General features: G+C 34.1%; 1 protein-coding gene across 1 annotated transcript; it reads right to left on the bottom strand.

Moving 5' to 3' along the window:
* Window positions 1-787: 787 nt before the first annotated feature.
* Window positions 788-24,599, bottom strand: RGS21 (regulator of G protein signaling 21). Its single transcript, XM_041773238.1, has 4 exons — window positions 24,589-24,599; window positions 19,932-20,008; window positions 15,825-15,991; window positions 788-991 (listed from the first exon to the last, which is right to left on the bottom strand). Exons 1-4 carry the CDS (start codon window positions 24,597-24,599, stop codon window positions 788-790), a joined length of 459 nt encoding a protein of 152 aa, XP_041629172.1.
* Between the last annotated feature and the right edge of the window lie 619 nt (window positions 24,600-25,218).

Below are 25,218 nucleotides of genomic sequence, written 5' to 3'. Positions count from 1 at the left end.
TTTATTCTGCCTTGTTCTTTATATTCTTATAAATTGAAGAAAACTGTCCTTTGCACCCTCGGGATTCTTTCTATGCATAAGCCTATATGATGCCATTGAATTGAACCAAGTGATATATTTTGACAAAGTTTGATCCATGATATGAATACATATTATATATATATATAATTCATATATATAGATGAATTAAAAAGAAAATTGAAGTATATATACTTGCAATTTTCTTTTTAATTCATCCGAAGGCTATAGCAGTTTAGATAATCACCATTATTATTATGTGGCAGATCCTGATTAAAAGAACATAGCTGAATACACTAAAGGGAGGGTTGTGTTTTGGTTCAGAATTTCTCTTTTTACAGAAGTAAGGTTTTGAATAATGTAAATGGCATTTAAAATCATGTATATGGTGCTAAACAGGCTCCCACTCAGCAACATAAAGATATATAGTTCTTGAATTCATAATGTCATGAGAATATCCACTTATGATTTAAGAGTATATTACATCTCTATTAAGTCCCTTGTACTCTCCCAGTAGGAGATTTCTTAGTACCTGATAAAATGAATAATTCTAAACAAATGACTTAAAAACTCAAGCTTCACATATAAAAAAAAGTATCCTTCTGCTAGAGTAAAGAAAAAATGTTTTCTAAACCTTAGAAAAAAGCTTACGTTGTTTTTGGATATTTAAAACATTTTAACTTTGAGTATAGTGATTAAGAGTTGATCTCTTCTGTCACTTGTTTTCTCCCAAATTAGTACCTGATTATTAGTTCATCATTTACCTTCTTTACAAGAAGGGGAGCCATTTCTTATGATTTCCAACCTGTTTGCTATTTACCAGTTTCTTATAAATCTCTGACTTTAGAAATCGAGGAAAAGAATCCTTGGCCATAAGACTATAGATTAACTTCTGAGCCTCATCAAAACATTTGAGAGTTGGTTCTGCAATATTCTTTGAGATGAGGTCCCTGGTACTGAAGTCAATGTTGATCTGTGGAAATAAGTTTGCATATCATTACATTAGTTTAATCAAGGAGTACTTGGCTTATACAGTTGATATGTATATATATATATATATATATATATATATATATATATATATATAATTTGATTTTTTTTTCTAAACACAAAGTTAATCTGATGCAAAACAGCAGAAAAGTTGTGCATTTTTTTCTGGAATGTAGAACACATGTTTGGTTTAATTATTTTTCCTTTTTTTCAAAATATATTTTATTTATTTATTCATGAGAGACACACTGAGAGAAGCAGAAACATGGGCAGAGGTAAAAGCAGGCTCCCGGTGAGGAGCCTGATATGGGACTCAATCCCAGGACCCCAGGAACACGACCTGAGGCGAAGACAGACACTCAACCACTGAGCCACCCAGTGACCTTTTCTTATTTTTAATGGAGAGGACAGTAAAAAGATGGTCTTTTGAGGAAGAATCCAACGGCAAACTAAAGCATGCTGTATTCAAAGAGACTGACCAAAGACTAAAATCTAACTTGGGTGACTCAGTTGGTTAAGAGTCTACCTTTGGCTCAGGTCATGATCTCAGAGCCCCAGGATGGAGCCCTGCATTTGGCTCCCTGCTCAAAGGGGAGCCTGCTTCTCCCTCTCCCTCTGCCTCTACCCCTACTGGTGTTCTCTCTCTCTCTCTCATACTCCCTCCCTCTCTCAAATAAATAAATAAAATCTTTTACAAATAATTATTTTTTTCTAGGTTGAGACAGCATTGACAGAGAACAGAGGTAAAGCCTTATTTTGAGATTATAAAAAAATGGCAAAGTGAAAAATCAAGCAAAATACTTCATGATTCTAAATTTATTTTCCCACAAATCTTTTTTTTTCTAGTACTTTAACCCCAATACCTATAATATACTTTCCATAGGCAGAACAATAACTAAAATTTAGTAGGTTGGCTTCTATCAACACATTCCCATTTTCCACACTTCCCCTTCTTGTTTCCCAGACAACATTGCTTTTCATTCTAATTTATGTTTCCTTTTGTTTGCCAAAATAAACCAAACATAAATAAATATACAAAATAAACATCCCCGTCTTCACTGACTCCCATGCCTTCCACAGAATAGACCTATATGTGTATGCATGTGTGCGTGTGCATATCTCTGTCCCTACACCACTACCATACGTGAGTATCCTCTGTAAGGGCTAACACATCTATTACATTGGAATACACCATTCATCTACAAATTTGTAAAATGCCCCAAACTTTGTGAAGATACTTGTCCAACTCTATACATATTCCAGGATATATTCTGCTAAGCAGAAAACTTCGCATCCAACTCGTCTAATTTAAATTGAAAATATTCATGAAGTGCAAAAGAAATTTGAATCTTAGAATTAAAAACTCAAGAAAGGCAGGTGCTATATCTGTCGTATTCATCCATCTATTTTTTGGCACTTAGCAGAATATCTACCACATAATAGGCAATCAATAAATATTTGTTGAATAGAATTAACATGTCTCTTGGCAAAATAGAGAGATTGTAAAAATGCCATAATTTGGGGGTCTGGTAAAAGAAAGACTATAAATGGCAATTTGTGCTTATTGAATTGAGGTTAAAAGAGGCGGACAGACCTATAATCAAACCTTCCCTCAGCTACTTACTTGCTATTCATATGAGTGAAGCAAGTTCTATAATTTATTTTAATCTTTGATTCCATGGTATAAAAAGGAATAATAATAGCATCAATCTTAAAGTGTAAAGTGTTTCAAGTACTAAATGAGATAAGTAATATCAAAATATTTTATTATTATTATTCCAGGAAGAAGAGAAGAAAAAAAAAACTTTTAATTTGAAAAGAATCAGAAAAAGAACACTATTGTTCACAGATGTTTTTCCTAGGGATTTCAGCTACGGAGTAACCCCACATCTGCAACTTTATTCCCCTGATCATCCTCCTACATCCTCCATTAAAGTTTCAGGTCAAATGCTACAACTCCTGAAGGCCTTGAAATGTAGAATCAATTTTTCCTTCCTTCCTGTAGGAATATGGTGGAGGGCAGTGGAAAGACTTTGGGATAATTTTCTAATCTGTGCTCTAACAGTATCTTGGTGACCTTGGTTGAATATTTTACTATTTCTGAGGAATGCTTCCTCATTGTTAAGTATTTCTTGACTGAGTTTTTATAAGAATTAAAATAAAATGATCCATACATTCATTGATCCCACAAATGTTTATGAGTATCTATTACGTACCAAATGCTTTCTATACTTGAGAAATGATAACTGGCAACTAAATAAATAGTATTATTTTAGAAATAAAGTTGAAGGATGAGAAGAAGCTAGTCCTCTAAGAGTCTGGGGGAGAAAACGTTTCTAGCAGAAAAATAACAAGTTCAAAGTCCCTGATGTGACAAAGAATTTAGGTTCTGAAAAGCCACTATGCCTGGATGGCTAGAGCATAGGATGTGAGAAAGAAAGTTCCTGTAATGAGATTTGCCTACAAGTTTTATAGGGCTTACGTGCAGTGTAAGGAATTCTTATTTTTCTCCTAGAAGCAACAGGAAGACACTGAAGGGATTTGAGGAGGGAAGTTCATGATGACATGTTTGAAACCCAATCCATTGCCTGCCTCATAGTGGGTGGGGATCAAGCTCCTGCAGTGTTTTTTAAACATCTAGGGTAGTCTGTTTCATAAATCCTATATTGTGTTGTGAGGATATGAGAATAGATGTTGCCTATTTCTTCCTTTAACTGTTGTGTAATGGTATCATTTACAATTTGTTTAACTATGTATTCCCTGTAATAGTAAATATAGCAATTTATCTCATTGAGGTATCCATTGATGGGGTGGAGGTTTCACTGATAGCAGGGCTGGTATGTGCCTGGTACATAGTGTTGGCTTATTATTATTTTATTTTATTTATTTTTAAAAGATTTTATTTATTTATTCATAAGAGACACAGAGAGAGAGACAGAGACATAGGCAGAGGGAGAAGCTCCCCTAGAGGGAGCCTGATGCAGGACTCGATCCCAGGACCCCAGGATTTCGACCTGAGGTAAAGACATGCTCAGCCACTGAGCCACCCAGGTGCATCAAGATTTTATTTATTTGAGATAAAGCGAGAGCGAGAACAAGAGCAAGACAGAGAACGAGGAGGGGGGACAGAGGGAGAGGGAAAAGTAGGCTCTCCACTGAGCAGGGAGCCTGATTCGGGCTGGATCCCAGGACCCTAGGATCATGACCTGAGCTGAATGCAGACTCTTAACCGACTGAGCCACCTAGGTAACCCAGCTTATTATTTTAATCAGAAATGAATACGTGCAATAACTCCCCTTTTCCTAATTAAAAAAATATAAAGCCTTGATTTTGACATTCATGGCTTTTACAACATAATCCTAACTTACACATTTTCTGTCTCCTCTATGTGTGCCCTGTATTTTTACCAAGCTAGACACTTTCCCTCAAATTCCTTGTATTTTCCCCACCTATCAACTTTTTTTAGTCTGTCTGAAAGTCACTTCCTTTACCAAGTCATTCACAGGTTTTTATGTCCATGAGGCTATATTCAAGTAATATCTACCCTGTGAAGTTTATGCGTGGATTGTTTTCTTTTCAGACCCGTCCAAGAACTTTGTGTTACTTAGACGATATTTACATTTTGTCCATCATTCTCTATGCCTTGCACCATGTAAGGACTCAATAAACATACACTGCGTAAGTAAAGTGAAAAAAAAGTTTCTATATTTATTAAAAATCATGTTTAAATTTTAAAGAGAACTATACCATTTCAACTTAATACTGGTAAACTAATATTTATTAAAATAGATGAAACTTGTATTTCTGATTTATCCCTCTCATTTTTCTAACTTGTCTGTTTTCCTACCAAGGAACTGCCAGCATCAGCTATGATAGCTGAGTGATGAGCAGATATACTAATCCCAGGAGATAATTAGTAGTCTTATGAGGCTGTGTCTTGGCAATTCAGCTTAATGTCAGTGACAAAACATCACACCCACATGTTTGTATAAATGTCATTATTTTTCTCCAAGTTCTTCAAGCTTGAAACATAGGAATCATCTCTGACACCTCTTTTTTCTTTGATCTCTTTCTCTATTTTTCCCTCATTTGCCTTATTATTTTGTAATTTCACAATGGCCCTTTTCATTTTCACTCTTCTTTCTCCCTTTAGCCTTTTATAATGGAATCTCTTTACCAAATTCTGAAATTTGCCTCTAGCCTGATACCTCTTCTTAACAATATCTTTCCCTTCTGAATATGTGAAATAATAACTATATCAATTTCACCAAAATATCACTAACAGTATATGAATATTCAGCTGAAAATCCATTATTTTTTATAACATAAACTGTAAATATCTTACCTTGGCATTTGAGCTTCCTCATACTCAGACTTCAATGTGTCGTTTCAAAATCATGTACTTTCCTTAGCAGTATCTATAAAACTAGTCTACACTCTGTTCCCAAAGCAAATCTGGTACCTACAGCTTGTTTATGCTGTTTTCACCATCTAAAATCCCTTTCGCCCCCACAATTTTATTCTGTACAGATTCTCCTTATCCTCTATGATTTAGCTTAAGTTGAATATCCTCTGAGAAGCCTTCCTTGGCCACAGAAGGAAAGCCACTATAAATTATTTGTCATATATTATTTTGATTTACAAATCTTAAGAAATTTGATTTCTTACTTAAACAAATTTAGATACAAAGGCTTCTTTTAGTATTAATTATTCAGTCTGATTATCAGAGAAAGATTTGTCACTACAGAGGAAATTCAATAGTTCATGACATGAAATTAATTTGTTTTTAATGTATTAGTTGTCTTTTCCCCTATCTCTTTTGCTAATTCCCTTTTCTCTGCATGCCCCTCAAAATATGAGCAAAACAGCTCTGCATTCTCTCAGTTCTATCCCAAGTCTCTCCCTAGATTTTTTTCCTTGGTTACTCTATCTTTTTTCCTGGCAAAATATTTCAACACTGGCATTATCTCTAAAATAAGCATAATGATATTTAAGCATGATTATTTTGACTGTCAATAATGCTATTATTTATTAAACTATTAGTACTGATATACTATCTTTCTATGGCTACTTTATGTCACCTATGCACAATTATATGATATGCAATATTATTATCCCTATTTTTCTGTGAAAAACATTAATATGTATCTGAGAAAGTAGGCTTTCATTTATAGCCATTCCTACAATTTATTTGAAATATCATATTGAGTAGGTGCTTAGAGATTGTGTGAGGGTTCTGAAGATACAAAGGTGATTAAAGTGAAAAGTCAATCAAGAAAACAGATTTTGAGAAAGCAATCCAGAGAAAAAAATATGCTTTCTGAAGGAAATGAGATTTTAAGAAGGCTTTCAAAGTATTGTCACAAATATAGATAGATTGAGGAAGGAATTTACACAGGGGCGGGTAAGCTGACAGAAGCCCAGTGGTTTATGAGAGGAGGAAAGGCAAGAACCTGGAAAGGAATGGAGGTACCAGATCACATGACACCTTGTAGATTTTTTGGTAAGGAATTTTTACTTAACCTGAGAGCAATGGGAAGAATTTTAGTAAGGGCATGATGTAAACACAAGTTTGAAAAAAAAAAAACATATCACTGGTTTCCATGTGGTATAATAGCTGGGTGTGGATAAAAGGAAGAAAAATGAGAAAATCTTACCAGAAGTTCAGGTGGGCAGTGATGATGAATGTGGCTGTGTAATGTCACAGGGATTGGTGGGAAGTGTGTAGATTTTAAAGATATCTAGAAAGTATACTGGATGGATCTTGTGATTGAATAGTGTGCTGGGATGAGGGACAAAATCTTTACAAATGGCTGGATTTTAGCAATATTCTGAAGAATGAGATGACAGAAAGTGTTGCTGGAATGGACATAGGGAATCAGTTGGAAGAGAATCAAGGATGACTACCAGTTATTTATCTAGAGCAAATTAAAAAAGAGTTGCCATTAAGTGAGATGGGGAGACTCAGGTAGAAGAAAGTTTTGAACAGAATTATTAGTACTCAGATTTGAATTTGTTAAGTTTGAGCAGCCTCTTTTAAAAGTATGGGACCTTGGGCACCTGGGTGGTTCAGTTGGTTATGCATTTGCCTTTGGCTCAGGTTATGATTCCCTGCTCAGTGGGGACTCTGCTTCTCCTCCTTGCCCCTGGACCCCATATGATGCTCTCTTTCCCTCTCAATAAATAAATAAGTAAAATCTTTGAAAAAAAATATATGGGACCAGAGGAAATCATTAGGAGAATGAATGTAAGCAAAAATTAAATGAGGATTTCTTTCCCTCATTATAGTGTCTGTTGGGTTATGAATCAGAATAGCAGAAGAAATTGCTAAAGAGCAGTCAGTAAGGAAGGAAGAAATAAAATACTAGAAGTCAATTGAAGATAGTATTTCAATTAAGAGAGAGTGATCTATTTTGTTAAATGCCCCCTGAGAAGTCAGTTTGGGTGAGGTGTGAGAATTAGGCTATCAAAAGTGCCTTGTCTTCTCAAATCCCTTAAAATGTCAGTAACTGGAAAAAAGTGAAGATGTTAGGCTAGATAGATAGATAAATTTCTCTAAAAGAATCAGTGCTGGAGGCATGTCTTAAGCTGCACCCTCAAATTTGCCTTCATCTCAGCTGTGATTTTTGATTGAGTTCTACCGGAAGACATGTGTAAATTCCTATCTTAAAAAGTAAGACAGGAGATGTTGAGTGAGGAGTAGATCAAAGGTAAGATCCTATCAGGAGGTGACCTAAAGGGATCCCTGGGTGGCACAGAGGTTTGGCGCCTGCCTTTGGCCCAGGGCGCGATCCCGGAGACTCCGGATCGAATCCCACGTCGGGCTCCCGGTGCATGGAGCCTGCTTCTCCCTCTGCCTGTGTCTCTGCCTCTCTCTCTCTCTGTGACTATAATAAATAATAAATAAATTTTTTTTTTTAAAAAAAGGAGGTGACCTAAAGCTGCAGCCTCTCCAGTTGTATGGTATTGAGGCATTCTGAACCGCTTGGGAGTTACAGGGAAGCTTAGACTTTGCTAGCAAAATCTTAGGTCCAGAGCCTGAGCTGAACAGTGTATCAGCTAAGGAAATAAACAGAGTTATATTATTTGCTAATATGATAGTTACTTGCATTTTGTTTGTGTGGCTACACTTTAGTTTCAAGGACTCTGAGAAATAGAATATTTCCTTTGCTTATTTTTTCAAAAGATTATGAATTATCTTAGATATCTGAGCCCACTGCGCTGTCAATCTCAGAAAAGAATTGTGATTCTTACCGAATGACAGTAGAGATGTCATCACAACCATTTAGAGGCTTTTAAATTCTGTCAATTTTGAAAAGGCCTTGACACAGGTGACATTGACAGCAATCCATTACATTAAAATGTCTGCCTTCTGAATGATGTTTGAGGTAGTTGTTTAAAAACAATTTTATTCTAAAGGTCCAGAATATTTTAATACTCATGTGATTTTGTTAACAATAAAGTGTGCCAGGCAAATTCCCCTTTACTACGCCAGCAGTTTTAAATCCTCTTGGTTTTCTTTTCCTTTTTTTTTTTTTTTCCTCTTGGTTTTCAACAAATTACTCTATCAGAAAGAATACATTTTAAAATGTACTAGTTGGCTTTCCTGTGACCCTCCACTCTGCTTTCTATATTCTTTACATAATTTGAATGAAAAGTTTTCAATTGTGTTTTCACATTCAAATTAGATAGCCTTTTCCTCATTTAGAATGGATAGTATGGCAAGAGACTGCCATTACGCACAGGGTGTGTGCACGCGTATGTAAAACATCTGACTAAAATGGAGCAAGCAGCATCTTAGACCTCATTGTACAACAGAGCTTAACAATTAAAGCCCCCTATAATCATGTTTTTGGTTACATAATTCTATTTAATCACCATGAACACCTCTTGTATTGCTTCATTTTTGGCATCATTAAAGGAAAAAGAATATTCTGAAATATATTCTTAAGGGTGGCTATTAAAACTGAGAATGGCAAAGTTTGTAACATCTAGATGGAATCCATCCCTGCAACAGGACTTTATCCTTTTGTTCTTAATGCTCTTAGAGACAGAAATGAGTGACACGAGTTGGGAAGTAGTGTTAACATCTCAAATTGGGCAAAAGAAACAGAAGAAATCATAACATATGCAATCACACAAATTACTAAAAATAGATGTACATAATGTATATGGGTAATGTATATGGATTGCTAAAATAGATGTACATACTGTATATGGATTGCTAAAAATAGATGTACATAAGCAAAAACTATCTGGAGTAGCTGGGAGGGAGTCAGATTGACTGCTTGCATTCCCCAACCCAAACATGCTTATCCAAGATTAGTTTCAGTAGCTCAGAGACACACAGAAGTTCAAAAAACAGCCGAGTGTCTTCTTTTTGAGTTGAAATACAGCAACCCATTTTTCAGAGGGCCAAAGTGATACTGCAAATTATTTAGAACAAATACTCCTGAAACTCTTTTCCCTCTTAATGCCATATTTGAATCTAAACTTCATGGTTTAAGAAGTTATACAAATTAACCAGAATATGAGAAGAGAAATAAAGCTTTTTGAAAGAAAAATAAAGCTTTTTGATAGAAAAGAAGATAGACTCTATGCACCAAGATAATTTTATGCTTTTGCCTTTAGCAAAACATCAATGTTCCCAGGCTATATTACAAACATCTAAAAATAAATAGTAGATCTAGAGAAAGGAATTTGAAACCTAAAAGTGTAGGCTGTAGACCTCTCTCCTCATGATCTTTTGTATCTTTATGACTGCAAGGCTCATTATTTTTTCTCTAGGGCTCAGTTCATTTTCACCTGTACAATGTGGATGATTGCAATACCTCCCTAAAATAGTGACCATGATGGTCAGATGACATAATCTACATAAGAGCATTGTGCAGATGTTACATATAGTTTTTCTAGATTATTTATCCTTCCTCTCTTCCTTCTACCCCTTTTCCTTCTCATGCTTCTCAGTCTCTTCCTTTTTCTCTTCTCTCTTTTTCAGACCCTTTATTTTAAGATGAAATGAATAAGGAGGAGGAAATTATTGGGATCCAGGAGGTGCAGTTGCCTCACTTTACACTCTGAGACATAGATTGCTAGACTTTCTTCACTACTGGACTAGCCTTCTAGGCACTGGCTGGTCCATTGTTTCACTTACTCTTCCTTTTCTATCCTTCTCCCTCATTGTCTTCTTTTTCTTTATATTCCTATTTCTGGTCAAAGCTCACAAACTACTTCTTTTGAGGTACACCTTCTCATCCACTATAATTGAATTTTCCTGTTGCATGCTGCTGCATCACCTGTGTTTCCCTATCACGACTCTCATGAAAGTATATTGTAATTTTTTAAAAAGATTTTATTTATTTATTCATGAGAGACACAGAGAGAGAGGCAGAAATATACATAGAGGAAGAAGTAGGCTCCCCGCAGGGAGCCGGATGCGGGACTCCATCCCAGGACCCTGGATCATGACCTGAGCCAAAGGCAGACATTCAACCACTGAGCCACCCAGGTGTCCCTTGCAATTATTTTTTAACAAAAATAATAAAAAACATTTTTAACAAAAACCTTCAAAATGGTTAGCTTTATCTATTCAGAGTATCTGTCTTTTTCTTGTCTGCACCAGCACGTTTCCTAGCATATGCCAGACACTTAGTGATCAGTGTATGAAAAGTTAGGAAATTAATAAATAAACAGACTCATTCTATTTGGAGATAATTCAAGAGTTGGGGGACACTGTTGATAAGAAACAATTTGTGGGGCCAGATAAAAATATCAACATGTTGGGGAAGGGGCACTTTAAACTGCAAAGAAAAAAGTTGAATATAAGATTAAGAATACAAAATCAGCATGACAGTAATATCAAGAAATCCTTCTAAGTGCCCATGTTCGTGAGCTTCTTTCTACCAATAATTCATAGACCTAATTCCTTTCCTTGAGATTCTGGTTAAAGCTGACCTTATTTAAAATAAAGACCTCATGTCAACATCTTGTCTCACTACTCTTCAATCATTATATCCTTCTAGGTATAATGCAAAAAATTTCCTCTGTAACTTTTTTTTTTTTTTTGCACTTAATCATTTATTGCTTTGGTATTTTTTCCTAGTTCCATAATTTTCATTTTTTACCCAGATAGCTTTAAAGTTTCTCTTGAGCCCAACCATAGTTTCAACCTATTTTATTTTCTTGCATTTCCTTATCGAGCTGCCTAGTTCACACAACATATTGCATTATATTTAAGTGTTTTTAAAATCTGTTCTCCTGACTAAACTGAGCTTCCCATCCATGGGGGTACTTTATCTTATAAAGAGGTGAATAGTAGGCACAGAACAAGCATTTACTGATGTGAAATAAAATGCATCAATAAATAACATTATACTGCCTTAAAAATAAAAGTTAAAAACAAGACATAGATATTTAAAAAGTGTCCTGCACATACTCATTAAGATGCCTTCTCCTCTATGACTATAGTTTCTTTTTTGTTTTATGAGTTATGGTGTCTTCACATTTAATAAATACATTTAAGAATTAAGTATTTCATACTAATATTTTTTGACTTTAAAAAACTACCAATGTATTTGCTCCTGGATTGGTGATAATATGGAGTTGAATTTATATAATTTTAAACATTACATTGTTTTTGATTTGGAACATTTTCTACTCTCACAGAATAGCAATCAACATAAACATAAACATTTTTCTCTCTAATCACAGATTTTCCAACCTGACCAATTTCCTTTTCAATATAGAGAAATTACACAAATCTATATAAATTATATAAATATAACATGAATATTTAAAATCTGTTAGTGTTTTCACTAATATGAAAATATTATTTGAAATATTTTGAACAGCTCCATTCTGTTGAAAAAGAGTAATATTCTTTTCTCAACATTTCCAAGTGATATGAAATGAGCAGCCCAAATGGAAGGGAGAATAACTAAAAGTTTAAGAATTTCTTTAACACCTACAGGTTCTTATTGTGTGCAAGGTAGAGGCACTTTAAAAAATACTGCTTGTCTAATAATTTTCTCATTTTCAAATCACTTAGTTAAAATACCAGCTTTGCTTTTTTTTTTTCCTCAGTATTTTCTTCTGAAACTAAGTATAATCTATTCAATGAGTAGCTCTTTTTATCTGAAACTAGTGATTTGCTAGCATGTTCTTATAATGGTTATTTTCAGGTTGAAACTATAGCCCTTACAATGACTTGTTTAAAAAAAAAAAGAAAGGGATTAAAATTTCTTAAAAGCTGTTCTGCATGATATAAAACCATAGACACATATTCTCATTCATCATCCTCATGTGTCCTGTGTGGGTAATGTGTTGGTTCACAGATGAATTAGTAGATGGGATACTGAGGCTCAGAGAGATAAAACAGTTTATTCCAAGATTACAGGATTTGAATTTAGGTCAAGATATCTCTAAACTTCCAATTTTCTACTATATTGCACTAGCTCTCTATTAGTGTAGAAACCAGAGAAAAGGTAATGCTGTAAGAAAAAGGGCATAAAGTCTAGTTACCATTATCATTTCTCATAGAGACCTAAAAGTTCAATTTTTGTTGTTTTGTTCAGTGTGCTGTCTCTGCCTGTTAGAACAGGAAATTGAGAGTCATTAGTAATGCCAATTTATAGACAGGGATTATTTGGTAAATTTAGTATAGTCTAATTGTAAATTGTCTACTTGCATCAATTAAAAATTAAGTTATGTTAGCAATTTTATAGATGAGGAAATAAAGACACAAGCAGTTGAGAAGAAAATAAATAGGAGTTAATAGACACCTGGATAACATGACTTTGCTATTGTTCTTTACTTTAGGATTTTTCTACCAGGAAAATTGGTTGTGATTTTGATTCTTTAAGAGTCACTTATACAACTATAATTGAATATGGAAAAATGGATAATATTCTTATATAAATCTCATTCTTATTTATTTATTCATTTATTTATTTTTTAAGATTTTACTTATTTATTCTTGAGAGATAGAAGGAGAGACAGAGCCAGAGACACAGGCAGAGGGAGAGGCAGGCTCCATGCACCGGGAGCCCGACGTGGGATTCGATCCCGGGTCTACAGGATCGCACCCTGGGCCAAAGGCAGGCGCCAAACCGCTGTGCCACCCAGGGATCCCATAAATCTCATTCTTGAATTAATCTTTTTACTTATGAAAATCGTGTTTTCCAGCTTCCAGACCAAAAATATGACCTTGTCACGTTAAGATTGCCTAGTAGATAAACCTAGAATACTTCCCACCCTTTCTTTATCTTTACCACTGCCTATGCAAAGTCATCCTCTACTTCTCATTAGCAATATCAAAATGTTTGTAATTTTCAGAAACACTAAGGAACTTTGTACCTCCATGTTATGTCACTGTTTCCTTAGTCTGAAATATTTTTTCATTTGCTGTCTTGATATTACTTTTTTCATGACCTACATTTTCATGTGTGAATCACCCTGAAAATGCATCCCTTAACTCTCCACATGTACTTTTCCAGTGTGCTAATAATGAACTTTAAATGTGGTTTTATTATTATGTTGCTTATTATGTATTTGACTGATTTGATTACATGTCAGTCTGTCCTTCTCTGTGACTTCAATGTGGGGACAGGCACTCAAAAAATCAGTTTAATGAGTCAACATACTCACAATTGTATTATATTTAACATACAGCTGATGGACTACAGAGAAATACTTTGATGACTAATTGGTATATGAGAGCCAAATACCAATGAGTAATTTGGGTAGTGAAATTTAGTAATCTGCTGAACTGGAAACAACTAATGCTAAATAATAGGAAAGATAGTGACTACTTCAAATGTATATCTATATATTTCTTTGTTTTTAGTGAATTTTGTCATATTCAACAACAATATTTTTAGATACTTCAAGGAGAAGATATAATCTATTAGTTGGAAAGCAGCCATATAAAAAAAAAAGGAAAGCAGCCATAACTTAATTATATACTACTTAGTCAAATTAATTAGATGGACAAAGTACAAAAAGCCATAAAAATCTTATATCCTAAAATAATTGTGCTATTTATTTAAATTATTACCATATAAATTTATTTTGGAAGAAAAGATTAGGAAACTATACAAGACTATTTTGTCAAAATTGGTAATTTATTATATAAGATTGAATTCAACTATAATTAAAAGATAACATTTCTTATTGGAAGACTTCATGCAAAATGTTTGAGAATGTTATTCTAAACAATCACTGTTAATTAGCTGAATTCATACAGAAGAAAAAATCTGGCTTTCAAATCAATATCACAATAAATAGGATATCTTTAGAGCTGATTTCAAGGCCTTTTAGGGAATGACACATTAATCAACTTGACAAATCTCATATACTGTATTTTCAATTTTCCAGAATTATTTATTGATTCTTAGATGGTGACTGGGAAATGAATGTTGAAATAGCTCCACAGCAGTTAAAATTCTTCACCCTACCTCCCCCGCCCCCATGAATTCCTTTGGTAGCTCATGTGTCTGTAAAGTTATACTAGCCAATGTAGGCAGCAGTAATTAATGCCAATTAAAACTTGAACTATTGATACAGCCACTTAATGTTCTAATTTCACCTATTCTATTCTTTGTGCACATAAGTATAATAACCCTTCTCAAACTATAAATCCTTTTTTCTTAAATATTTGATTTATTTATTCATGAGAGACACACAGAGAGAGGCAGAGACACAGGCAGAGGGAGAAGCAGGCTCCATGCAGGGAGCCTGACGTGGAACTCATTCCCAGGTTGATTCCCGGAATCACACCCTGAGCCAAAGGCAGACGCTCAACCACTGAGCCACCCAGGTTCCCTCAAACCATAAATCCTAATTTTAAATCAGAAAATATGATAACTCTCCCCTAAGAGCAAATTGATGTTTTTGTCTCTGTAGGAAAGATGACTTGTACTGGTAAGTTAGGTTTGGTACTAGTAGTGCAATGTAGCTTTCTGTTTACTACTTATGCACTAAAATTCTTAGCTTATCTGATATGTTCAGTGAGGAATTTAAATAATTTTAAACTACAAATTGCTTAAATTTTAAATATTAAAATGAGGAGATGATCAAGGTTTTGGTTCTGGAAAGGAAATCAAATATAAATGAGGTGTTACACACACTGAATCCTTTTTTGAGGGGTGGGAATTATCAGTCATCCCAGGTTTCTCTAAGGCCATTTCTACTTCCTGATCTTAAAGCAGCACAAGTGGATCATGATCACCAGAAACTTGGCCTCACACTTTTGGCTCATTTTTACCATCAAAGAAATAAAGGTAAGCAAACCCTTCTTTTGGAAAGTAAGACATTACATACCATAATGTGAACATCCAAAATATTAAAAATTAAGAATTCATGCTATTGGTTAGTAGTTGTATTTCCCCCCACATATTATTCTTAATTTTTACATAAATTATTCTATTCTAGAATTCTTATTCCATGTTGATCACCATGATTTGCAGAAGGATAAACAAAAGTGAACTTGCAATACAAGAACACATTTAAGTAGCATTTCTATAGGGTTAACTTTAGAGTGAGTTAATTAAGATAATAGACACTATTTTTCAAAAGTCTGTATGTTGTACTAAGGAAAAAATTATGGTCATATCTGGCACATAGTAGGTGTTGTAAAATATTTGCTAAATCAGTAAAAGATAGAATCATCTTAAGGCACTTCTGTTGGAGTTTACAGACATTTTCTATTTGATTTCATAGCAACAATTTGATTTCCTTTCAGATGGATTTAGTGTCTTATAATTGGGAGCAGATTTGCTAGGAGATGAATATTCACTATCTTAGAATATTTTACTCACCTCTTTAGGGGCATCAGCTTCAATGAATTCAGAATAAATCATCTTGGCTTTAGAAGCAATTTTTTCTGCACTTTCTGTTTTTTTGAAGTCTTCACAGGCAAGCCAGAACTCAACGTTTTCTTCACTAAACTCTGATTTTAGAAATGTTCGAAAAGCATCCAAACCAGCTATAAAATATAAAAGAAAAACTATGGTATATCACGGGTGCAATATACATAACCAACATGAATACATTGTATAATAATGAGCATTTACTGAGTATTCAGTGGCAAATATTTATCATCCATCTCTAAGTTATATGTCTTTGTTTTTAAGTTTAGAAACCTTATTTTGGATCAATAATCATAAAAATAAAATATTCTTATCTCTATTTTCCAATTAGCTCCATTAACAAAGAAAACCTGTACTTTTTCTTTCCAGATCTGAAACACCTAGGAGCTAGGTTTAGAGGAAAGTGTTTTTTTTTTTTTTTCCTTAAGATTTTATGTACCCATGAGAGACACAGAGAGATGCAGAGAAAGAGGCAGAGACACAGGCAGAGGGAGAAGCAGGCTCCCTGCATGGAGCCTGACATGGGACTCGATCCCTGGTCTCCAGGATTACGCCCTGGACTGAAGGTGGCGCTAAACCGCTGAGACACCCGGGCTGCCCCTAGAGGAAAGTTTTGAAGGCAATTACTTCACAGGAAATCCATGGGCTTAGTTTTATACACTCGATGCACTAAGCCCAAATCAAGTTAATGATGTTATACTAACTTTATAGTAAGGATATCTTTGTTGCTATGAGTTGGTGAGGAAACACAGGTTGATACTAGGGAGTTAGATTGTGTGGGTTTGGACTCAAAACAAAGAAGGAATGACTGGCATTTGTTACTTTTGAGCAAATATATTGGCCAATTCTAATCTTTAAACCAAGAAAGTAACCAGCAAGATACTTGGGGAGAATGTTTCTCCCCTTTATGTGGTGATAGGCAATTTTAAGTCAATAAAGGGAATAAATGAGCTTTTCTCCAGTGTTGCCCTAAGCAAAATGTGCCCCATTTTCCCTCATAGTACCTGTCTAACTTAGCCTGTGCATGGTGTTTCTCTCCTGCTCCCAGATATTCTCCTGAGCTTGCATTTCTCCAGAAACTTTAGACTACTTACCTGCAGGCTTGTTTACTTTGTCTCGATTTGCATGTGCTATTTCTTTTAAATTTCATAGCAGAGATAGTGCTTTGCAGGCTGTGATTCCCATAGGTCCTACTGCTCCCAATTATTTGACTTTCAGCCAAATTTACACAAGTATTATTCCCATTTGAGATTATGACTACCTGTTTAGACTATCCCTTTCTTTATTTTCCTCATCAAAATATGGCATGCAATATTCTTCTTTAGTATACCAAGAGCTCATTTGAGAAGGTAATTCTGGCTAAATCGGTTTAGGGACGAGTAAGGTTAGGAGTGTGCTTCTAGTTAGATAGCAAGTTAGAAAGGTCATTATCACATTCCTGCAGTTGAATGGACTCAGGCAGTACCTTGAGTTCATATTATTTGGTTTCACAGGTTGCACCTTTCTGAGGTCAATATCTGTTTATCAGTGAGACTGTGGATCTCTCTGAGAAGGAAAATACACATCAGCACTTTTGCCTCTGGAGAGATTTGCCTTCCAAAACATTGGTGGCTTTTCTCTTCCCTCTGCCATGAGGGCCCCTTTGCATGTGCTCAAAACTGCTCTTCCCTGACTACATACTCAGAGATCTGAACCTTTTAGTTCCAAAGTAGGTACAAATAAGCTTCTGGAGAATAAGGGGAAAGAGAAAATGAACTAGTAGAAAAGAAAACATGAGAAAAATTTATGGAAAAGGGGCCAAAGTCAGCTGTTTGCAGGTTGCTGCAGGTGAGAAATAAAGTGATTTTAGTGAGAGAAAATAGAAAAGGCTTCAGGGAGCAAGATTAAAGCATCAAAAACATTGGGAAATTAAAAATAGATTTAATAATTTTTTATTATTCAAAATAGAGTTGAAATAACAAGTCATTGCAAAAAGTTATCAGGTACCAATTAAAATTCTCAGTAGAAATATTGGAGAGTGTAGATGTCATTAATATGTGAGCACTATAAAAAATTCAATTAACTGCACATTTATTGCATTTAAAAATACATCCAAGAAGCTTCTGTGACACAAATTTAGGTTATAAAAATCCTTTTAGCAACACTCAATTAAAATTTCCATGAGTTTTGTCTGAACAGTGATGAATTTGAGGGTTCAAAACAGAATTTATGCTAAAATCTATTTTATATAGAGGATAAAGTATACTTTAGTGATACTGAAAGAATGTTGTAGATTCCTATCTGGCAATATTTTATGTGTATCATTAAGGCATATGAGGCTTCCTCCCAATGAGGATTATCTAAATGTATCCATGAGAGATGGGAAGTAGGAGATCAAGAAATTTATTATTTTCTCACATCTTGCAATTTTAATGAAGGGCTACTTGGAGATAATAATTATCAAATTCTTTCCCCCTCCTGTCACTTGGTTTGAGATACAATGGAACAGAGAAAACAGCTAAAATGAGCTAGTTATCTCTGTCTTGGACACACTATTTTATTGAACTACGCTTCTATTCTCTATATACAATTTGAATGATCAAAAGATTTCATGTGACTTTGGAATAATATGCTCCATGCAATTAAAATGATATTCTCTGAGGACAATCTCTACAGAATGGAATGGCTACTGGTTATGCTCAACAGGGCTGACAAGTGGAATGAGCACTAGGTATTGAAACCACCATGAGAGCCTATACACAGTATCTGCAAGACATATCCCCAAGTCGACTTAACAGATAATTTAGTAAGTCATTTAGCTGTATAGAGCATTAAAAAGCATTTTCAAATTTTCAAGCTATTTTTCTGGTATTATAAAAAGCAAAAACCAAACAGCTGCTCAAATAAATATGTGACTTTTTATGTGGGGATGAAATAGAAAATCTCAGGAGGTTTGTAGATGAAAACATTTGCCTTTAGCTTGACGTCTTCCGTGCCTCTGTTTGGTGGTGCTGTCCTCTAGAACTCCTCCACTCAAGCCAGCCAAGTCACCGCCGGCAGAGATACTTTCTCAAGGCTTTTAGTAAACCTGATTTGTCCTACTGGTTACATACTTAAGTAAAAAAGAAACATGCCATTTAAAACTTAAAAAAATGCAATTTCATATCTTTGATGACTTTAGTATGTCCTTAGCTGGATTCTAGGAATGATGTGGATTATTTTAATGTCTATACTTTAGAAATTAATTATTTAAGAATCATAAAATCAGAATAATTCTGTCTAATTCAATCTAATTTTGTATATGAATGAATAGCTATGAAGAATTCACCCAACTCTATTATGTAAACTTTTCTAATATCCTGATATTGACTTTACAAATTTAAAGTAGACATTCCATTTGATTAGTACCAACAATATTAAATATTAAACATTTTTAAATACATTTCTCTGTAGTGCCATTTCTTTTTTCCCCTGTATCAGATAAAACTCCTGTAAAACAGAATTATGTATAACAGAAACAGAAATTCCAAATGACTACTTTGATCAAATACCAGGATATTTTATTTATTGAAAATAAAAATACCTTCTTGAGCCACTATTAAATATAAATACACATCTGCACATGTACATATTAATACATTAAATATGTTTTTGTTTTTGCTAAAAATGAGAATGTCAGTTGAAATAGTTTAAAAAACTGCTTTTTAGCTCCTAAGACATGACAGAACAAGTGACTTATTTAAATTTTAAACTTTTCAATAGTTTTTTTTCTTTCAACTTGTAATAAGAATAGTCATCATAGATACATCAAATGATAATGAATCTAAGAAAATGACAAATTTCTTATTTCCTGTTTGGGATTTTCTTTTTGTATTAATGTTTGGACTTTATATAATCATGTCTTTTTTTAGGCCCAACCTAATTCCATTTGGATTTGAGACCCATACAAATTTGTGTGACTGTTGGGAATCTCATGCTTCAAAAAATGACCAAACTTATGTTCTATAATGACTACAACTTTTAGAAATTAATGATTTACTATTAATCATTACATTTTTAAACTTAGTTGGGTCTTACCTTGGTTGGTTAAAAGTGTGTCCATATTTTCAGACCATGCCAGTGTGTCTGTTGTTGGTGACCTGTAGAAACAACATCTACCCTTGACAATAGCATTGTGTTTTTTTTCTTCTATAACCTATAGTAATATTTTAGTTATGTGTATTTGTTTAATTACATAATTTTAAAGAGCTTTGCATCATTAATCAAACCGCAAAAGGTCAACAAAAATTGTATAATGTTTTCTACACTATATAGCAATAGCTATATAGAATGGTATATAGTTTGACATCAGCAAATTACTTATTAATCTAGCTTATAATGTTATTAATATTTGCAAATTCTTACCTTCCAATAAAGGCACAAGGGAAATATTGCTCATGGTTCTACGAAGCATAGTGAATTTCTTCTTCTCAACTACATTTTTTAAAGATTTTATTTATTTATTCATGAGAGACAGAGAGGGAGGCAGAGACATAGGCAGAGAGAGAAGCAGGCTTCTCACAGAGAGCCCAATGTGGAACTCGATCCTGGAACCCTGAGATCATGCCCTGAGCCAAAGGCAGATGCTCAACTGCTGAGCCACCCAGGTGTCCCACAGCTATAAATATTTTGATTGTTAATTTATGTGGCATTCCTCTGATCTATTCCTGAAAAGTTATCATGATAACAATAGTGACTTAGAAAATAATTCATTTTCTAAGTTTTCATGATATATAAAATTATACATGTCATAATTAGATATCTCAAAAAAGCTTAAAATTTTTCAATTAAGAATTTCTAACATGTTATGATCTTAAAAGTGTTTATTTATAGTATTTTGAGAAATCTTTACCCCACTCTAAGACAGCCTTTATTTCTTCTCAGACTGGTATGCTTCCAGTTCTGGGATGATTTATTTAAATATAGGAATCTGTCAAGACAGAGTAATATCTTTTCCAAAGCAGTCAAAAAATTTATAGACTTAAGTCTTCTGAAGAAGGTATACTTTTGGGGATGTGATGTAGAAATAGTAAATCAGGTTTAAGATATAAACTTTCTGAGATGCAAATATATCATGCATTATTCCCCTTAATAAACTAAGATTCTGATGAGATAAGCTCCTATCCATAGAAAGCATCTGCTACCTAGAAAAAAATTAGATTATGTATCTGTGAAGTGCAAATGACTTACGTGTGGAAAGGGATGAGCTAATTGAAAATTTTTATTTAAATGATTGATGAGAAAATAGAAAGCATCTCATATTTAGTCACTTATAAAATTTTACTTTTGCATATCAGGGTGACTGATAAATGCACTACCTTTAAATGTACTACATGAAGCGATCGCTATGCATTTAACTTGTATTACTTCTTGTAATTTGCTGCTGTTTTTATTATTTGTGTTGGGATTGATTGTGCTCCCCTCTGCTGTTGCAGATCTGGTTGTATTTTCAGATAATAGTTGTCCTTATAGAGGGTACAGAGAGGGGGCTCTCTGACTGGGAATTCATTTTACTCTCTTCCATTACTTATATTTCCTGACTGAAACTTTCTTCCCTGGTGGTGGACAGCTGACTTCCCTTTCTCTCTTGACTTACTAAATCTTAGGGATGTAAGATTTTCTGGGAAACCATTTTGAAATAGTGTTTTTTCGTTCAGATGGACATAAAAATAATTTAAAATGCACATGTTTAAAAATATCTGTATTTGAAGATTGGTTTCTGGTGGTTAACAGACTATTCATATTACAAACCATTTAGTATAAGTGAAATATATGTTACTGAACAGAGCAGTGAGGAGTTTTGAGCCCAAGCCTGGCCACACAGTATGCCCATTTTGAATGAGAAAAAGCCACCAAAAAAAAGCACACAGAAAACTAAACATAAACAAAAACCACTGAGAAACAATCTAGGTGAAAAGCATTCAGGGATGAATATACACTTCCCCATTGTATAGACTATCTGATGATAGGAATAAATATTATTTTCTACTACCAAGAATAGTTATGTCTGGTCCAAAAATGTTTGTTGAACATATAAACAGATAATGAATGAATGGCAAGATCCCAAATAGTGTCAGGTATTAAAACCTTCAATGGAAGCAGTGCAATGGCTTTCAAGATGCTGGCAGGTGACAGTGATAAGGTTATTGAAGGTTAGAGCTAAATTACATTAGCTTCAAAGGGTGTGATTAATGGTGGAGGGAAGAGGAGACATGATGTGAAAGCATCAAGGGGAAGCATGGACCTCACTCTCATCTCTGAGGGATGAGAAATTGGAGGAAATGGACAACATCCACTCTAGAAGGCATTAGAGCAAGCAAGTCTTGTCATTTAGGAAGAGCCAAAATCTGTTCACGCCCCAAAATATAAAGGAATGCTCAGTGAAGTCCTTATTAGATGTAAAGGAGTCTTTTAGGAATGGAAGTATTTAAATAAATGGCAGCTATTCTTGGCACCTTTATTGATGTGGAAAACAGTAAAAACAGTCTGGGAAATGGTGTAAAATCAAGGAAAAAATTTTAGTGTTTTGAGTTAGAGAGATATACTAGAATATTGTTTTCTATAGATAGAGAATATTATAGGTGTTAGAATTAGAGATACTTGGATATTCTAGCATTATTTATGGTCCACCAAATGCTTCATTATTATAAAAGGAAAATCTACCCTTTGGCTCTCTGAAGGAAAACCTCTGCTGGTGTGTGATAAATTCTGGAATGCTCTCAGCTCACTATTTTCTAACCAATTTCAAGTTTCATTTGAAAGGTTTCATATCAACTACATGATATGAGGGAGAGTTGGTGGCAATGCAGAATTCACTTTTCTGAAGCTAGGTAAGATGCAACTATTTTAAAGAATAATGTTCTTAATTTGTTTAAATTTTTATATTCTGGGTTGATTTTATATTTATAATTCTGTGGAAGAGTAAACTGTTGTTATATATGAATAAACTGAAAGAATATTTTTACTAGCATCAAAAGGTACAACAATGTATTGAATGTTCACAATCTATACCATACTGTTAGGGATGTCATATACTTTGCCTTATTTAATTTTGCAAATGACAGTCTGTTTTAATCCTACTTTTACCAGTGAATAAGGAGCCTCAGAGATGCTAATAATTGGTGCAATATCTTGCATATACTAATGGGCAGTTGGAATTCAAACACAGGTGTGTCTCCTTATAACCCAAATTCTTCTTACAATTCTTCCTAGAATGAGTCAATACACATAAGTACTAGCGTACTTTGCTCATGTTCTGGAACATTTATAATGAATACTTTGAAAATGCCTTTTCTGTAATAGTTTATTGCTTTTCACATAAACATTTCCTGTAAATAATAGCTGGATTGCAGTAATTGAGTATTTGGTAGAAAGTCTTCAGAAGATAGATTCTTAAATCTTGTACATTGTCAAATGAAAATAAGACACTTCTTATGTTAGATTTGAGTGAGAAATGTATCTTGTGTTTTAAAAAATGTACCTACAGGGCAGCCTGGGTGGCTCAGCGGTTTAGCGCCGCCTTCAAGGCAGGGTGTGATCCTGGAGACCTGGGATCCAGTCCCACGTCGGGCTCCCTGCGTGGAGCCTGCTTCTGCCTTTGCCTGTGTCTTTGCCTCTCTCTCTCTCTCTCTCTGTGTCTCTCATGAATAAATAAATAAAATCTTTAAAAAAATACAATAAAATAAAAAATGTAACTACATAAATGTTAAAGAAACTATTGAATTCAAATTGGGGGAGAAAAGAAGGTGGTCAATTTAAAAATGTACTGACTTGGTTAAATTTTACGTGGTATGTGTTATCTTAAATAAATGGATAATGTGGCACTCTGTTATCTCTTCTCTCTCTTTTCCTTTTTATTTTAGTTGTAACTAACAGAGCTGTTGTCTGATTCTTCTCATTTGGGAATGTATGTGCATTTCCTGTATAATTGTGATGCATAATCAGAGTAACTTTTCATATGTGTATGATTTGCCATGAAAATTCACTGTGTATCTGGAGCCAAAATTGCACTTAGTGTTTCATGGGGTTTTGGCTGATTTCCTTTCTGTTTCCTTCATTAAGCACGTGCCATCAAGGCCAGCAGTCCCCATATTATGTGTCCGGAGAAGAGCCAGGCCAGATGGGAACTGCGTGAAAACTACCAGTTATCTTGCTAATTGTGCCAGCTAGAACCAGTTGTATTGCATTAAAAAATGTGGAATCCAACAACTTAGCTGTTCACACTCAATTAGCAGTGTGCTGGAGAATGGGAAATTCAAGCAAGGAGTCCATGTGCTCCAGGAAGTGACAGCTGCTTCCTTACCCAGCGTTTAATATGTGTTTTCAAATTTCTTAATAAGTATTACAATAATGAATAACTTTTGCAAGGATCATTGATATCTTTTGTCTCAAACTTTAACTTTAATTTAAAATTATTAAATTAATTTTGAAAAGTTTCACATAAAAAAAGAGCTCACTGTTTTTTTCTCCCTTGTATAACCTTTCTTTAGAATTAAGTGCAAAAGCAAGTCATGAATTGTTGACATATTTTAGAAAAGAAGAAGAAATCAATAGAGAAAGGGGAAAAATAAATCAGAAACACAACAATTAGCATATTTATCTTAAATGAAGGAAACAAAACATCGAGACTAATGAAGGCTCAAGTGTTTCATTTGTACATCTTCTGAGATAAAAATAGCTTTAAATAGCAACTCACTTCACTGGCATTTTTCGTTCCACTGTCTGACTGTCACAGATGATGCCGAATTTCTTTTTCTGACTGATCTTCAAGCTGAAGGTAATGTGACAGCAGGAACATTACAATTAGTATGCAAATACCTATCCCCTGGGTTACAAATTGGCATTCTTTAAATCATGCTATGCTCAGCTTTTTTCATTTTGTTGTTAACTTCACTGGTCAAAACACTTAAACTTCTAAGTAACAAATAACTCTTTGAATAAATGTGACATTTCTCTGAGTCTGTGGCATAACTGAAATAGATTCCATTTGAAAGTTTGGTTTCTAAAGTTCATATACATCCATTTACAATACAACTATTGTTCACATGAGGTTAAATCAACTCAGAAAGAAAAGTATATAAAATTTAATATTCACCTTCAGGTCTTTTGTCTGTCTAAAAGATCATTTTTTTCCCTTTGTTCTTTGATTTTTCAGAAGACTCTACTTTTAATACCTTTAGTATCCTTATCTTCAACAACTATTTGTGTTTAAGTATTTTTACAATTTTACTCATGGACTAAAATGTTCTAGTAGAAGGTGTTATATTTTTCAAAATGTATGCACTTTTTATAGCTTAATAACACACATTTCTCTCTTTCTTTTAAC

Source organism: Vulpes lagopus, chromosome 11, assembly GCF_018345385.1.
Source record: "Vulpes lagopus strain Blue_001 chromosome 11, ASM1834538v1, whole genome shotgun sequence".
Lineage (NCBI taxonomy): Eukaryota > Metazoa > Chordata > Mammalia > Carnivora > Canidae > Vulpes > Vulpes lagopus.
This window is presented reverse-complemented; position numbering and strand designations above follow the sequence as displayed.